This window comes from Aethalodelphis obliquidens, unplaced genomic scaffold (assembly GCF_003676395.1).
Source record: "Aethalodelphis obliquidens isolate GAN/ISIS:26980383/991018 unplaced genomic scaffold, ASM367639v1 scaffold53, whole genome shotgun sequence".
Lineage (NCBI taxonomy): Eukaryota > Metazoa > Chordata > Mammalia > Artiodactyla > Delphinidae > Aethalodelphis > Aethalodelphis obliquidens.
In genome coordinates this window covers 6717215-6733432 of record NW_020837997.1, presented here as the reverse complement: position 1 = coordinate 6733432, position 16218 = coordinate 6717215, and the positions used below count along the sequence as shown (strand labels likewise).

General features: G+C 56.7%; 2 protein-coding genes across 10 annotated transcripts in view; one reads left to right on the top strand and one right to left on the bottom strand.

Annotated features, from left to right (window-relative positions):
• Nucleotides 1–524: 524 nt before the first annotated feature.
• On the bottom strand, nt 525–8853 carry ODAD3 (outer dynein arm docking complex subunit 3). Of its 4 annotated transcripts, none has more exons than XM_027085059.1 (13): nt 8283–8853; nt 7178–7299; nt 6990–7067; nt 5143–5313; nt 4954–5055; nt 4730–4855; nt 4378–4500; nt 3710–3862; nt 2644–2804; nt 2348–2561; nt 1594–1749; nt 1046–1130; nt 525–882 (listed from the first exon to the last, which is right to left on the bottom strand). In XM_027085059.1, exons 1-13 carry the CDS (start codon nt 8521–8523, stop codon nt 764–766), a joined length of 1851 nt encoding a protein of 616 aa, XP_026940860.1. In that variant the 5' UTR covers nt 8524–8853; the 3' UTR covers nt 525–763. The 4 variants fall into 4 exon arrangements, with proteins under 4 accessions (XP_026940860.1, XP_026940859.1, XP_026940862.1 ...); XM_027085058.1 differs by having other exon boundaries at nt 3710–3865; nt 8283–8851; XM_027085061.1 differs by having other exon boundaries at nt 3710–3865; nt 7178–7352; nt 8283–8395.
• Nucleotides 8854–9076: 223 nt separating this feature from the next.
• The window catches only part of PRKCSH (PRKCSH beta subunit of glucosidase II), a 14557-nt gene continuing 7415 nt past the window's right edge, over nt 9077–16218 (top strand). For all 6 annotated transcript variants that reach the window (XM_027085069.1, XM_027085070.1, XM_027085071.1 and 3 more), the window contains exons 1-7: nt 9077–9195; nt 9515–9667; nt 9872–9988; nt 10411–10506; nt 10603–10660; nt 11572–11689; nt 13196–13325. In XM_027085069.1, the coding sequence (XP_026940870.1) occupies nt 9592–9667; nt 9872–9988; nt 10411–10506; nt 10603–10660; nt 11572–11689; nt 13196–13325 (595 nt within the window). In that variant the 5' untranslated portion in view covers nt 9077–9195; nt 9515–9591. The remainder of the gene's footprint in view (nt 9196–9514; nt 9668–9871; nt 9989–10410; nt 10507–10602; nt 10661–11571; nt 11690–13195; nt 13326–16218) is intronic.

The following is a 16218-nucleotide window of genomic DNA, read 5'->3' as shown; positions in this document are numbered from 1 at the left end:
GCTGAGTGAGGCGGAAGGGCCGGTCGGGGAGCAGTGGCCGGGAGTCGGGCCGGCGGGGCGGGGCGGCCGGGCAGCGCGGGGGCGGGGCGGGGTGGACCCACTGCTCGCGGTTGCCCCTGCCAGACCCCAGCGCCCAGCCCAGGGCCCTGGGGAAGAGGTCCGAGCTCTCCGGATAAATGTGTATCAATCTGAGCCCGGGAGACAGGACGCCCCTCTCTCTCTCCCAGGGGAGGGCTCTTTTTTGTGTCCCCAGGTGTGGAGGAGCTAATGTGTATAGCTAAGTGGGGTACAGGTCTGCGTCCTCAGAAGGAGAGTCCGCTTGCTCAGACGGGGAGGGCTGGTCCGCCCCAGGTGTGGAGGTATTTCTCATTTCTCTGGAGGGACGGAGGGAGCTCAATCTGCGTCCCTAGCTTATGGGAGTCATCACTCCCCAGGTCGGAGGGGGCTGAATCTGTGGCCCTGGTTTGAGGGGCAGCCATCTATGGGGTGGTGCAGGATCAAGGAGAGGCGAATACTCAGGGAGCTGGTGGTTGACCTTTAATGCGCGATTCCGAGGCCGGCGCGGACCAGCCTGGGGAGATTTACTGTGGGAACGTCCGGCAGCCCAGCCCCCTTCTCTACTTCGGGCATCGCCCGCCCGCTCCGCTCCCTCGTCCGGGCCGCGTTCAGCCCTTGAAGGGGCCCCGTGGGCCCGCCGCTGGGCCCAGAGGGGTTTGGGGGCTCCGCAGGGGCCCGCAAACGCCAGATGGGCGCGAGGGCGAGTCTAGGACCTCCGCGAACGACCGCGCCTCTTGCTGCGGGATTCGATTAATTTCTGGGAACGCATCTTGAGCTCCGCGCGGGTCACCACGTTGTTGTCTTCGTCCTCACTCTCCTCTTCGTCTGCAAAGGGCGATGAGGGGATCAAGTTCCCATTCCCGGCTCAGATGTTCCTTCCCAGCCTTTACCATCCCACCACCACCTTGGCCCTAGGTCCGGCCCCTGACCACCTCCCGATGCTCTGCTTGGGCCCCCGGCCCCGCCCCCTTTCCTTGCCCGTACTGACCGAAGAACCTGTCCTTGAGACCGGCAACAGGCAGGGCGATGCGGGTGTTGTACATCGGCAGCTTTCCCTCTAGGGTGGAGTAGAACTGGGGGAGGGGGGAGCGGGAAAGAAGAGTGTGAGTGGGCAGAGGCTGCAGCGAAGTCCGTTCCCGCTCCTCCCCAGCCCACTCTGAGACATAACCTGATTCCATTCAGCACCTCTGCCCACTGCTGTAAAGTTTTCTTTGGTCGCTGCCCCGTCATTTGTTCTCAGCGTGCATCCTGATACCCCTCCCCCTCCCCCTCCCAGGCCCGCCCGTGGTCTCTAGGTCCCACCTCTTGTCCTCTCGAGGCCCCACCCTTGATCCCCCCAGCCTTGACCTCTGGCCCGCCAGGGTCCTCTGGAAACTCTCGTGGTGCATCCCTAGCTCCTTAAACCTCACGCCTTGTCCCTAAGGCCCATTCCCGGCCCATGGGCCTCCTCTCTGGTCTCCTGGGGGATGCCCCGACCTCCTGGTATTCCGCCCCAGCCCCGGCACCCTCAGCCCCACCGCCTGGCTGAAGGGGTACCTCGCGGTCGGCGATGTGGCGCAGCAACTCTGGCACGTTTTGGTTCTGGAGTTGCGCCTGTAGCTTCAACAGTTTTTCCTCCACGAGGCCCAGTAGGTTGGGCAGATAGTCACCTGCCTTGGGATCCAGCTCCTTTCTGGCGAATTGGCCGGCCTCCTGCGGCCGGGGGCGGAACCAGGTGAGTTGGAAGGGGGCGGGGTCTCTGGGGCAGGTTCCACCCAGGGGCGGGGCTTTTCCTCAGGGACCAGGCCTTTGAAGTTAGGGGCCACCAACCCGAGTGGTGCTATCCTCTGTGGGGTGGGGATTCTGTGGTCAAGGGCCACGCGTATAGGGCAATTGCCTCTGAATTCCAGACACCCAAGCCAAGGGATGGGGGCAGGGGGAGTCTTTTAGTGGGAGGGCAGGGATACTAACTGGAGAGAGGCCATTGCCGGATGACCTTAAGAAATGGGATTCTGCTGCGGGCAGGGTGGGGCTTCTCTCATCTGTGGTCGCTCCAGGATTGGAGCGGGGTCTCTGAAGTTTTGGGGGTGTGTGTGGGGGGGGGGCTAAGTGGGACTTTCCCATGGGGGCGGTTGAAATGGGACAGGGTCTCTAAAGTCCTGGGCCTCTTGAGGAGTAAGGGGGTGCCCCCTGAGACGTGGGGTGGAGACTCAGGAGTGGGTTGAGGTTTCCCCTGTGTCTAGGCCTCTCATGTCCTGGACAGGGCCTGCGGTGGGATCTCTCGAGTCGGCTACGGGGCAGAACCCCACACCTGCGCGCCGGCACCGCCTCTCACGTCTTGCGGGGATTCCTCGTGGGCGGGGCCTGCCACTAGGATGTGGTTCAGTTTGCCAGCCAGGTGTTCCAGGCCCTCTTTGGTCATTTGCATTGCCCACATGGCGAGCTGCAGCTGATCCTGTGTGTCAGCGCGCCGCTGCTCCTCCGCCTTGATGCGCCCCTGCAACTCGACTTGCAGCTTCTGCTCGCTGCGGGGAGCAGGGAGGCCACCACTGGAGCTCCACCGACCCCGCAGGCCCCACTCTTGCCCTCGGGCACCCGGGACCTCACCTCACGAGCGTGGTCTCCCCTGAGTACTTGAGGTCTTCGAGCTCCCGCTGCAGCCGCTGCTTCTCTTGATTCAGCCTCATCAGCGTCTGCTCGTTCTGGCTTTTGAGCGTCTCCAACTGCGTGAAGGTGTCGCCCTGTGCCAGGAACCGCTGCACCACCGCCTGGGGGCCGCCCAGCCCGAGTCAGAGCCAGGGCTGGGGCAGGCAGGGGTGCACTCCTCCTTCTTTCCCCCGCTTCTTTCCCCCGGGCACGCAGGCCAAGTGGCTGAGCTGATGGCTTCTGCATAATGGTGTTTAGACACTCTGTGAGTCCGACCCAGGGCTGCCTCGAGGGTGTGCAGCCCCGAAGAAATGATTTTTGCGGGCCCTTCCTTGTCTATATAGGGAAATTGAATCAGCCACAATCGGATTGCGGGGCAGTGATAGCAGCGAGCACAGCTGCTTTCCAAACTCAACATGCCAGCAACGTTCTGGCAGTGAATCTTGCCCACTTCCATGAGGAAATATGGCTGGGAAAGGCGCCTGGCCACAGTGCTCCAGATGACCCCATATGTCCAAGTCCTGGAACTCCTTGGAGGCTACCCCATAGGAGTAGTGGGTTGGAGAGCGCCGTAAGTGGAGAAACCCAACAGGGATCCAGGGGAATTAGTGTTCGCCAGCTGGGGACATAAATAAAGTCTTAGGAAATTTCAAGGAAGACGCTGCCTCACGTGGGCCCCAGCTTCTCTGGGGCTGAGGCTGGCACTGGGCATTTTACTGCGCCCAGACCCTGCTACAGGTGCTGGAGGCACAGCAGAGAGAAAACACTCATAGTTCTCCTAGAGCTGATATGTCAAAGACGTCAGCACCAGTGTAAGCCGGAACATTAGAGGATGATGGCCAGTGTAGATAACTCGTGTGGGTTTTGCTGAGAGAGGTAGCGGATTAATGAGGCAGTAGCTGGAGGAAGAAGGGGTGTCTTTTGTGTGCTGAAGAATTGACCCGGCAAAAAGGGGAGGCTGGGTGTGTTGGCTTCCCAGGCTCAGCTCGGGCGTCTGGGAGCTGGGAGGGCCGAGGGCAGCACTCACGTGCGTTTCTGCCACGCCGGTGGCGTCCTTGACCTTGCCGAAGAGCACCTCCATCTGGTACATGTTCCAGCGCCGCCGCAGCTCCTCCTCTTTGGAGTGCATGCTGTCCTGGAGCCTGTCGTTGGACTGCAGCAGCACCTGCTCGCGCTGGGTCTGCTGGTGGGTTGAGGTCAGGGCCGGGGTCAGCTCGCAGACAAGGGCTTAGGGCAGAGGCCGCGGGGGTTGGGGAAGTATCCGCACTGGGGTAAGGGAGGGGGTGGGGCCCAGGCGTGGGTAAGGGCACCCAGAAGGGGTCAGGAGTGCTTGGCAGGGCCTCAGAAGCAGCGCAGAGGGACGGGGTCCAGGGGGCGGGGCCTGTCGGGTAAGGGGCGGGGCCTGTCGGGTAAGGGGCGGGTTAGAGGCAGGATCAAATTTCCGACACAGGCAAGTCTTGTGGGGAAGGATGAGGATAGACCTGAGAGTAAGGGGAGGGCTGGAGGGCGGGGTCAGAGATGTGAGAGGAGCCCTGGCATCTAGTGGAGATGGGGGCGGAGTCAGGAGAAATGTCAGAACTGCCGAAGGGTCTAGGGCCTGGGCCAAGGTAGTGGCGCGGCCCCGGACGCAGCAGGGCCGCATCTAAGCAGGAGCAGGCTGGGGTCGTCGCAGCCCCGTACCCCTGGTGCGCCCACCTTGCGCTCCATGCGTTCGTTCTGCAGTTTCCTCTCCTCCGCGCGCTTCTTGCACTCTGTTAGGTAGCGTTCACGCTTTTTGCGCTCTCGGAACACTGTCTCTTCCAGATGCTGCAGCTGGTTCTAGAGGGCGGGAAAGGGGGACAGCAGGACCTGCGGGCTCTGGGCCAGAGCTGCAGGCCCAACTCTAGACAGCTGGGTCAGGCTGTGGGGTCCTGGGAGCGAGATGGGAGGGGTTCCGGGACAGCTGAGGTTCAGATGCTGGGGCCAGAACAGAAGACCATGGCGGCATCGGGGGTCGGGGGGCAGGACCCCCACCCCCCACCCCGCCCAGGACCTGACGGGCTGGCACCTTGGCGATGTCCCTCGCATTAAGCGCCTCCTGATTCACTAGGTTCAGTTCCTCCAGCTCCTGTTTTGTTCTCAGCACCTCAGCCTCCATGAAGTCCAGCCGGTTCTCCAAGCGAAGGCTCTCCTCCTGGGGCGTGAGGGATGAGGCAGGCCTGTGACCGCTGTCCCTAACAAGGCTGGCTCTCCCATTTGCCGCCTCCCACCCCCAGTCGCCCTGGTCCCTACCTGTAGATAGGCCTTGAGCTGCAGGTACACATTGGTGATGTGTTCGGCCTCCTCCACCTTCATCTGGGCCTTCTCCAGGCGGTTCTCCAGGTTCCGCATAGTCTAGAGAGAAGCAAGCCTGGGCTGGGTCCCTTCCCCCCTCAATTCCTCCCCCAGGATCAAGGCCTCTGCAGACCTCACTGGCCCCACCTTGGCCACCTCTGTGTTGCTATCTTTCGCCTCTGCCATCTCCAGCTCACGCAGACTGTGCTGCAGCTGGAGCTCCTCCAGCCACTTCTGTCGCAGCCCCAGCTGGTACCGAAGAGCATTCAGCTGCTTCACCTTCTCACTCAGCCGGTGGTCCAGGTGCTCCAGGGCCTGCTGAGGGAGGGGGGCAAGAGCAGGGGCCTGAACCCCTCACCTAGTCCTTCCTTCCTTCTCCCATATCTTTTTTTTTGTTTTAATTTAATTTATTTTTTGGCTGTGTTGGGTCTTTGTTGCGATGCGCGGCCTTCTCATTGCAGTGGCTTCTCTTGCTGTGGAGCATGTGCTCTAGGCACGCGGGCTTCAGTAGTTGTGGTGCGCGGGCTCAGTAGTTGTGGCCCGCGGGCTTAGTTGCTCCGTGGCATGTGCGGTCTTCCTGGAGTAGGGATGGAACCCGTGTCCCCTGCATTGGCAGGCGGATTCTTAACCACTGCGCCACCAGGGAAGTCCCCCTTCTCCTATATCTTGGTTCTCACCTCCCCTGACTCTTAGTAGTGTCTGACCTGGTTGATCCCCCTCCTCCTGCAGATTCTCTTTTTTGGGGGCTTCCAGGACCCCCATTTCTTGGTTTTCCACCCACCTCCCTGGCTGCCCCTTCTCCATCTCCTTTGCCTTTGAAGAGGTTCTTCTCTCCTCTGACCAACCTTACCCCCTTGGTGATCCTATCCAGTCTCAGGGTTTCAAAACTCACATATACACTGAAGACACCCCAATTTTGCCTCCCTCCTGAACTGCAGGCTGGTATATCCATATCTACACTGCCTTCCAGATGTTTCCACAGGCAGCTGAAGACCATCGTGTCCAAAACTATGTCCTTGATCTTTCCCCAAACCTGCCCTTCTCGAATCTTCCCCATCTCAGCTCATGGCAGCTCCACCCTTCCATGTGCTCAAGTCCCAAACCTTGATGTCATCCTCACCTTCTCTTTTTCTCTCCCACCTGCATCCAGTTTGTTAGCAATTCTCTGTTCTATTTCAAAGGTTCCTCCAGAGAGAGCTCTTTCTTCCTATTTCTACCCCTTTTGTCCTAGTGCAGCCAACACCATCTTTCACCCGGTTGACCTCCTCCTGGCTTCTATTCCTGCCTCCTCACAGCCCATCTTCCATTTCTCTGATACTTAGTATAAAATCTGCACTCTTGCAGTGAAGGCTGCTGCAAAGTTCTGCCCCTGCTGACCTCCCTGACCTCACCTCCTGCAGAACCCCCCCCATCACTCACTACCATCCCGCCACACTTACCTCCTTTGTGTCTCCAACACTCTACTTTTGTTCCTACCCTAGGCACTTTGCACTTCCTATTCCATCTGCCTGGAATGCTTTTCCCCAGATCATTACCTGCCTGTCCCATTCTCAGCTCAAATATCACCTTCTTAGAGAAAGCAAAGACCCCCATCCTGCAGTCTAAAAGGCAAACCCCTGACCCCATCCATCTCGAGTAAGTCAGTCTGTTTTATTTTATTTGTTTCTCTTGTCACCACTGGGAATTACTTTGTTTCTATATTTGTTGTTCTTGTTTTTTTTGGGTGTGTGTGTGTGGGGGGGTCTGTTCTCTCCACCAAGATATGAGATTTTGGGGAGTGGGGACATGGTCTGTTTCTTTCACCTCACGGTGACCAACACCTAAAACCATGCCAGGCACATGGTAGGTGCGTGATAAAGGTTTAGAAATAAATGAGTGGCGCCAGGTGTGGAGAAGGGATTGGAGAGGCGAGATAGTGGGCAGGGAGGCCAGTTGGGTGGGGACCCAGGCTGGAAATGAAGGGAGATGGTCAGTGGAATGCGAGTGGGGCAAACCTGGCCTGTCCTGTTCTTCAGGTATGGCTTCTCTGATTTCCATTCCCGAATCACTGCCTGGATCACTTTCTCATCTCCCTGCAGAGAGAAGAGCCCAGTCACACTACTGATTCAGGCCACTTCTACTTGAGGTGGTGCTCTGCCCCTGGGGATGCTGCTCCCGCCCCCTGGCACCTCTTCAACCTCACCTGGAGCAGGTCTGTCAACTGTAATTGCAGCGCCCTGGTCTCCTCATGGAGCTGGTTGATGGTCTCCTGATTCTTTTTGATGTTCCACTGGCTGGTCTCATAAAAGGCCTTCCGGTCACCCTCTGGGGTCATGTGAGGTGGGCAGGCAGAAGCAGAGGATCATGGGAAGGGGGGACTTCCCAGAGGGAAGACTTTTCAGTAATTGTCAACCTAACACCGTAACAATATTTCACTTTGAGCATTTGTTATGTGTTGGATGCTGGACTAATAATTTTCTAGGTATCAAATAGCGTGTGCCAATAGGTACATGTCCATATACATATTATACCCATTTTACGCATGTGAAGACTCAGGCTTATTATATTGTTCCAAGTCACAAGCAGTTGGACTCCCCAGCCCATACCTTCAACCACTATGCAAAATTATCTCCTAATAATAAAACAATAATGGTTTATACCAGGATTTCCCAATCTTGGCACAACTGCCATTTGGGATGGATAATTATTTGCTGTGGCGAGCTGTCCTGTGCACTGTCAGATGTTGAGCAGCATCCCTGGCCTCTACCCACTAGATGCCAGTAACCACCCCACCCCCCCCAGCAATGTGACAAACCAAAATGTCTCCAGACATTGCAGAATAGCCCTATTCCATTGAGAACTACCGGTTCACACTTTATAGTGTTACTATGTGCTAGGCACTGTCCTAAGCACCTTACGCATTTCAACCACCTATGAGGTTGTACTGTTACTATCCCCATTTCATGGCTGGACAGACTGAGAGCAATGAGGTTACTCTTGGTCCCTGAAAGTCAAACAATTAGTATATGTAGAGCCAGGATTTGAACCCAGAAAATCCAGCTCTAGAAATCTATATTCTTTACCACTCCATGCATGATAGAAGAGTTGAAATTACATAAAAGTATGAAATGCAGTCCAGTCAGTTCTGAGCTCAGGAAAAGTTTTACAAGAAAGATGAGGAAAAACATGAACCAGTATGAGTTTTTGCCTTCAGAAACTGGCCACTGGATGAACGCCAGTGAAACGCTCCTGCCAGCTCAGAGGACTGTTGACTCTTGACCCTTCTGTGCCCTGTGGAGCCATCTTACCTAACAGTTGTAGCTTCCTTTGTAACTCAGCCACCTGCGTGTGCACAGCGGACTTCCCCTCGCTGGCGTGGAAAGGTGCCGCCTTGGAATGGAGTGAGTGCCAGGCCTGCACTGACCCCTTGCCTCGAGGGTGGTAGGGCTTGATCTGAGCCTGACCGCCCTTGACTTTGGAAGGAGCTGAAATCTGGACCTGAAAAGGCATGGCGTTGGCGGAAGCCGCCCAACTCAGGGGAGACGTCATAATTGGGTTGAGGCCAAGGATCCCTGGTGGTTAGGGGATCCGCTAGGAATTGCCTCTGTCCGGCATCCGTCAGCTCCTGTTCCTCGGGCTCTGGGAATGCACTTGTCTACCGCTTGGCGAGGCCTCGCAGCATCTACGGTTGCTAGGTAACCTTCCCCGCCTCCCTCCAGCGCTCCCAAGGAAATCGCCTGCGTTCCAATCTACGGCTCTCATTGGCTGACGCTGAACTGAGGGGCGGTCCCAATAGGGGACAGACCGGACCAGCTCCGCAGAAAGATGGGGGAGGGTACTTTGGAGTCACGTGCTCATCCCTTTTCCTCCCCACCCCTCCACCCTAACCCCGCCGAGGCGGTTCGCGGGCGTTTTTCAGGAACTTTCTGTTCCGGCTGCAGAACCCGACACTCCCAAGATGGAGGCACCTTGCGCCGCCATTAAGCGCTAACCTTCAGAACTATTCCCTTTAAGGCTTCACAGTCCTATCCAAGATGGCCGTCTCGGTTCCGGCGCCGGCACTTGCCACTCGCAACATGGCGGCCACGAACCGCCGTTCAGGGAGCGCAGCGTGATACCGGAAGTGATGCTTCCACACATTTCCGCTTTCTTTCTGCGGGAGGAACAGTTGGCTGCTGGGTCGGGGGGCGCGGTGGATATTGACCTTTGCCCCAACCTCGTGTAGGTGGTGAACTAGTGGGCGGGAGGGCACCCCAATTTCCTTTTGGGGGCAGTCGAAGGTGGGAATTGGATAGCTAACCACCCCCTACTCATGGGGAGCGGAGGTTTTGAGATCTCCCCACCGTTGATTTGGGCCAAGTGAGATTCCCCTCCACTGGGCAGGATTGGGGAGACCCCCCCCCGCCCCCAGTATGGGAAGCAAAGTGAGCCCTCATTGCCCGGAAGCGATGGAGGAATCCAGTTGGCTGGAGGGAGAGGTGCCTTCCTTCGGCTGGAAGTAGCCCTCTCCCACTGACCTGCCACCCCTTTCTTGCTGCAGCGCGAGGGCACAGCGCATCTCCCAGCAGCCTCCTTCCTCTGACAGAACCCGTTTCCGGCTTCCGAGGCTCCAGCGAGATGTTACTAGTGCTGCTGCTGCTGCCCATGTGTTGGGCCGTGGAGGTCAAGCGACCCCGGGGCGTCTCCCTCACCAGTGAGTCGGCCACTGGAGGTGGTCAGAGGTGGGGGTGGGGTGTGGGAGGCTCCTGGGAGAGGCACTTAACAGCCTTCGGTCTCAGTGTTCTGGTCTCTGGGCAGGAAAGGTGGCAATGCTCAACTGGTGGGTGGGGGGAGAGGAGCCATTGGGTGGAAAGGGCCTCTTCCTGCCCTGGGCTGAGCCCCTTGCCCCACTCCCCAGACCATCACTTCTATGACGAGTCCAAGCCTTTCACTTGCCTGGATGGCTCTGCCAGTGTCCCTTTTGATCAGGTCAATGACGACTACTGTGACTGCAAAGATGGCTCAGATGAACCAGGTGAGCTCGTTCTTCATTCGTTCATTCATCATGCATTTATTGAGCAGCTGGTGGGTGCCAGGTCCTGTGCTGTGAGCAAAACAGACCCAGTCCTGTCCTCGGAGAGCTCGCTGTTGAGTGGGGGGAAGCGGGCACAGAAGCGAGTGGTCAGTGGTTTGGTGAGGAGAGCGGGAGGTGCTGTGGGAGCCCAGAGGGGGAGGGGGAGGGGGTTTGGCAGGGTCCTGTTCTGAGGGCCTCAGGGAGGAGAGGCAGGAGGGAGCACTGAAGAGTTTTGTTTCAGGGCCCGAGCGTGCAGCTGTCTTTCCTCCTCTTACTTGGGATCAGTTACTCTCACATTCCTCGTTCCTTCTGTGTATGCGGTGGGTGTGACACGCTGGATTCTGAGCACACTCCACAAACCCTCCCTCCCTTCGTCCCCCCAGGCACAGCCGCCTGTCCCAACGGCAGCTTCCACTGCACCAACACTGGCTACAAGCCCCTGTACATCTCCTCCAGATGGGTCAACGATGGAGTTTGTGGTGAATGAGATCTCCCTGGGGTTGGGAACAGCGTGCTGGGTGGAGGGAGGGAAGAGGCGCTGCCGGGTCCGATGGTGCCCACACCTCTTCCCTCAGACTGCTGCGACGGGACGGACGAATACAACAGCGGGATCGTCTGTGAGAACACCTGCAAGTACGTAGGTGACACCCCCCCATCCCCCCCCACCCCTCCAGACCTTGCCTTGCCCCACTGGGTGAATCAGGGTTCCCTCTCTTTTCTGTTTTTGTGTACTGAGTGCTCACCCCGTGCCAGGTGCCTTGGGAATGCTCCATCAGCAATTTCCTCTCTGGCCTGGAAGCAGGTGCAGTTTGCCTAAAAACAGATGAGGAAGCTCAAGGTTAGAAAGGAGAATGACTTCCTCAGGGTCACATAGCTAGGAGATAGCAGAGCCGAGACTCGAACCCAGGTCGGTCTAACTTGAGACTGCATGCTTTTAACTGCTGTGCTCTGCAGCAGGACCTGAAAACTGAAATGCCCACAGGTAGGTAATCTAAACAGCACAAGCAGGCTGAGTATAAGGCAGTAGGGAGTGGTGGGCTTGTGACATCTAAAGGCACAGCTGTCCTCCACTCCTGTGAGTTGAGGGCAGGTGGCAGGGCTGGATTTGTTTTTCAAAGAAGCTGAGAGTCCCAATACTTCTGTAAACTCTTTTGATGGAAGGTCTTTGAAACAGAGAGTGGATTAAGCAGAACAGCTTACCGGCCAGATTGCCCTTAGTGTCTGGGGGGGTCTGTGACTTCTGTGCTTTTCTCTCCTCCCTCTCTTGGGAGCCACCTCCCAGCCCCACATCCCAGCACCCCCCAGTCCCTCCCCTGACCCTGAGGGTGGACGAACCCTGCCCATTGTCCTTCCCCCCAAGGACAGGGATGAGGGACTCTGAGGCCAAGAGAGCCTGGGGAGGTGGAGAGAGGAGGGTTTGTTCTCCTGTCTTTGCCCACATAGGGGGTGTGAAGGCATGGGTGTTGAACCCTTTTGGAAGGAGCAGACCTGGTGGATGCTAAGTGCCCCCGACCCCATCGTGCCTATGTGTCCCCTCTCCCCAGAGAGAAGGGCCGTAAGGAGAGAGAGACCTTACAGCAGATGGCGGAGGTGACCCGCGAGGGGTTCCGCCTGAAAAAGATCCTAATTGAGGACTGGAAGAGGGCCCGAGAGGAGAAGCAGGTGAGGGGCCCGGTGGGGCTGACCCAGGACAACCTGGAGGTATAGGCTGAGGAGGCCGGCTGGGGTTGATGTCTGCTCCTGACTCGTGGTGTCCTGGGGCCAGTTACTGTCTCTTTGCGCCTTGATTCACTCGTTTGTCCACTTGGCGCTTAGTCGTTGCTTAAGCGGGTACCAAGTGGGTGGCAGCCAGTACAGGCATCGACCTGGGCCTTGGGTGCAGACTGAAGTGGGCTCAGAGGAGCTCTGCTGCCCCTAGGACAGGAGGGACACGTCTGCATCCCGGTCCCAGGGTTCTCTCATCTGTAAGTTAGGGTTAATGGCTACGTGACTTCCCAGTCTGGGGGAGGACTCGAAACGGGGGTCAGTCAGTCGCAGTCACGTTAGTTCAATAGGGTGGGTGCTGGGGGGGGGCAGAAGAGGGTGTACCCCCAGGGGTGTGTCTCTCCCTCCCATCTACCACCCCCTTGGCTGTTAGATGGGTCAGAGTCCTCAACACTCCTCCTGGGCTCTTGCCCGACCCACTGAGTAAGGGCTCCAGCTCTGTTTCTCTGCCCTGGGCAGCTTCCAGGTTTTTCTCTCCCACCCCCATGGCCTCGCTAGAGAGGTACCTCCCGAATTTATGGGGCAGTGAATTCAAAGCCAGTGTGATACCTCCCGAGTTTAGAGGATGCTGGGGAGCCACATGGTGAGGTTGGCTCCAGGTGATCTTTGCCCTCCTGGGCAGGTGGGAGGATCCTGGCAGCAGACCAGGCTGAGGTCTTGGGAGAAAAGTGATCCCGTGTGGGCTTGGGCTAAGACCCTACAGCTTGGGACCCCCATCCCTAGGCTGGAGTCCACCCAGCACACACATTCGTTTTTGAAATAGCCACAGAAGCCCAGGATGCACTGGGCTCATGCATCATGGCTAGAAGCAAACGTGGAACTAGATGTGGAACTGCCTCAAGAGTGCATCAACTAGTGGGAGGGACACACAGACAAAGTGATAGCCAGGGCTGAGGGGAGAAGGGATGTTCGGGGCTGTAAGGCATGGAGAAGACTCTTGCCTGGTCCCTCTGTTCCCCGAACCCGTCTTGGGGGTAGGAAGTAGGGAAGACTTCCTGAAGGAGGAGGCTTCCATCTAAACTGAAATCTGTTGGGTAATTCAGAGTTAGCCAGGCAGAGTGTTCCAGACAGAAGGAAAGCATGTGTGAAGAACTGGAGGCAGAGAGTGGAGCTCTGAATGTTGTCAGGGCAGTTGGATCTTAGAGTTTAAGATAGCAGTGGGATGGATGGGGCTGGAGAGGTGGGCAGGGGCCTGGTCATGCAGGGCCTCGGGGGCTACATTGACGTCTTTGGGTTTCTCTCCAGTGGGCTGCAGGGAACCATAGCAAGGGGGAGACCCAGAGAGGGGTGTGTATTTTGAAAAGATCCTGTGGCCACCCTGTGAAATAGAGTCAGGGAGATGGCAGTCTGTGAGGAAGAGGGTGGAATAGGAAGAGAGCTGGCCCCTGTCTTCTGCCTACCCAGAAAAAGCTCACTGAGCTGCAGGCTGGAAAGAAGTCACTGGAGGACCAGGTGGAGTTGCTGCGGACACTGAAGGAAGAAGCTGAGAAGCCAGAGAAGGAGGCCAAGGACCAGCACCGGAAGCTGTGGGAAGGTACATCACTACGTCCCAGGGTGGCCGTGACTTGCCCTTGGCTCCTGGCTGGGAAGAGTCTGGGCCCAGGAGCCTCTTGCTTGTTATCTTTCGTCTGTGGTTTTGCTGATTTTTTAAATCATGGCACTTTAGTTCCCTGCGTGCCCAGTTATCTTTGACTGTGTGTTGGTCGCTGTGTTTAAAAGTCATTAATAGGAGTAACTTGCAGTCTAGGATGAGAGGTCCCTCTCCAGAGAGGAGGGGCTTTGCTTTCTGCCGTCTCCGAGCGCTACCATTCAGGGATCCCTTGAATCCAAATTCAAGGCTGGAGATTCTTCCGGCCTCACAGGCCGTGTGAGCCGAGGTCTAAGCATAGGCTGGGTAATTTCTGGCCCAGCTTATCCCTGAGGGGAGCCCCATGGGGTCACAGTTATGCTGGGGGGGGGCGGTTCACCTTGGACTTTGATTTTCATTTCTCTTCCCTCACAAGTTATCAAAATGGACATCCACATTTGCCAGGATTGGCAACATCCCTTAGGGTGAAAGTGGCTTCCATATTCTCTTCCCTTCTTGATTTCCTCTTGGTCCTGGAAACTCCTGCTGTCTTGGTTGGGTTTAAGATGATTTTCTTAGGCTTTGTCCAGCATTTCGTTGCTGTTGGTAGATCGTGTTGCCATTATGGGAAATCTGAAGCCTTGGCATTTGTTCTCAGCCTGCTGTGTGCAGGGGCACATGGTGGAAGGAGGATAGAAGGGAGAGGGGGGACAGAAACCCATTCCAGGCTAGTTAAAAGACCACGCATCGCTGGGAGGATTTGGAGGTGTGGCTCCAGCTGGCCACCGGGCTGGTGACCAGGAACCGGCAGTCTTCTCTCTGAAGCCATTCTGTGATCTCATCCATCTCTTTGAGCATCTGCTGCGTTCTCCCTTCCTTTCCTATCTCTGCTCTGATTTCTCGTAATTGGTAATTCAGTCATTCACCTAACAAGCATTTGCTGTGTACCTGTCATGGGCCAGGTGCACCCCAGGTGCCAGCAATACAGGATTGAACAAGACAGAGAAAGCCCTCTGACCACAGAGGGAGGGAGGGGGTGCCGGCAGAGGGAACAGGTGCAAAGGTTCCGAGGCAGCATCTTGTCTAGTTTTTAAGGAGCAGCAAGGAGGCCACGTGGGGGAGTGAGAGGAGACTCTCCCCTTTATTTACGTAACATCAGCTGCTTTTGTGATACAGCTACAGAGCCGAGTGGTTGCCAACAGAGACCTCATGGGTTGCCAAACCTAAAATAGTTTAGCATCAGGCTCTTTACAGTAAAGTGTTCCGACCCCTGACAAAGACACTGATACTCTCTCCCACACTGATGATAGCTGGACCAGAGCACCCAGTGCTTGTTTCATAAGGATCATCGTGTCGCTCCTGCCTCCCTTCCCTATGAACTGCACCCACACGTAGCCCTGTTTCATAGATGAGGAAGCTGAGGCCTTGCCCAGCTAGGTTGATGCCCAAATCTCTCTGATTGCAGACCCTGTCCCTTAACTGGAGGCTTGAGTCATCTGCCTGTTACGCCTGGCTCAGGGCCCAGCATTGCCCTGGCCTCCTGATGGCCTCCCTCCATCAGGCCAAGCCATTCTTCTGCCCAGCAGTCTTCCCGGCTCCCCAGTGCCTCGGGTGGGACAGTGTTTGGGCCACCACTGCCTGGTTACGGTGCCCCCTGCCTCAAGGAGTCGAGCACTTTTCCCTGCACTGCACCCTGTGCACTCACCACATTGGTCTGATTGCCTTTCCCCTGAAACTGCTGCCCTGTATTGCTCCCAGGCCTCTGCTCCAGCCACTCCCACTGCAAATACAGAGGTGTCTAGTGGGCTCTAGGCCCCGTGCTCAGCAGCGACACATGAGGCCCCATCCTGCAGCCCTGCTCACCTTGAAATGGGAGCAGCAGATCAGTGAGTCTGTCCCACTGTGCCCCAAGCCCTCAGATGGCGCTGCCTCCACAGAGACTTTCCAGCTTCCTTCCTGAGATCAGCCCTTCTGATCACATGTGACAAAAACCCAACTTGAACCCACTTCATAAAAAGTGGAAGCTTTAGGCCCAGTGGGACCCTAGGCTCCCTGGATGGCAGGAGTCCTCCCTCCACCTCTGGGCTCTGCCTCCTTCTCTGTGGGCTTCCTTCCCAGGCAGGCTCTGCCCTCCTGTGCCAGCACAACCACAGGCAGCACTAGGTTTATTTTTTTCTGGCTCAGCAGCCCCAGCCAGTAGAGAATACCACTTTCCCACAAGTCCCAACACAAATTCCAGGGCAAGCTCCTATTGGCTTGTCCCAGGTCCCGTGGCTGCCCATGAACCAATCCCTGGAGCCAGGAGGTGCAGCACAGGTTCTGATTGGTCAGGCCTGAGTGTCGGGTGGGTAGTTGCCCACAGGGAAATGGAGGAGGGGTAGTGTAAGCAGGTGGGGTTGTTCGCTGGAAAGGTAAAGCTGAGGGTTGGAATTACCCTCCTTTCCTGGGGTCTTATTGCTTCTACTATTCTCTGCCCTCTTGGGTTTTGGAGTGAGTAGGTGGTGACCAAGTCAGACCTGTCAAGGGCCAGCACAACATGGGGTCACCCAGCTTGGGCTTTTAAGGGTGGTGTGAGTTCCAAGGCCAGATCATCAGAGGTGGGGTGTGTGAGTGTGTGTGTGAGACGTGGGATGTGACTGGGGCCTTGAAAGAAGGCTGGGAGTTCCCTGCTCTTATTTCTTCCTAGTTTCCATGTGATTTAAAATATCCCATCTGACTTCCATATTCTCTGTTAAAAAGATTTTTGGGGGTAACAATCCTGAAAGTAGTAAAGTAGAAAGGGAGAGTTTTCCTCCAGGTTAATCTCTACCAGGAGGCGTGAAACCTTCCAGACCTTTTTTTTTTTTTTTTTTTTTTTTTT

What these genes read in the sequence shown, in the direction of transcription:
- ODAD3 (XM_027085058.1), bottom strand. Translation starts at nt 8,523, where the DNA reads ATGACGTCTCCCCTGAGTTGGGCGGCTTCCGCCAACGCCATGCCTTTT. An exon ending in CCGGCGTGGCAGAAACGCAC is followed by an intron (nt 2,805 to 3,709) that starts GTGAGTGCTGCC and finishes GGCGGCCCCCAG; the next exon opens with GCGGTGGTGCAGCGGTTCCT. An exon ending in GAGGCGGTGCCGGCGCGCAG is followed by an intron (nt 1,750 to 2,347) that starts GTGTGGGGTTCT and finishes CCCCGGCCGCAG; the next exon opens with GAGGCCGGCCAATTCGCCAG.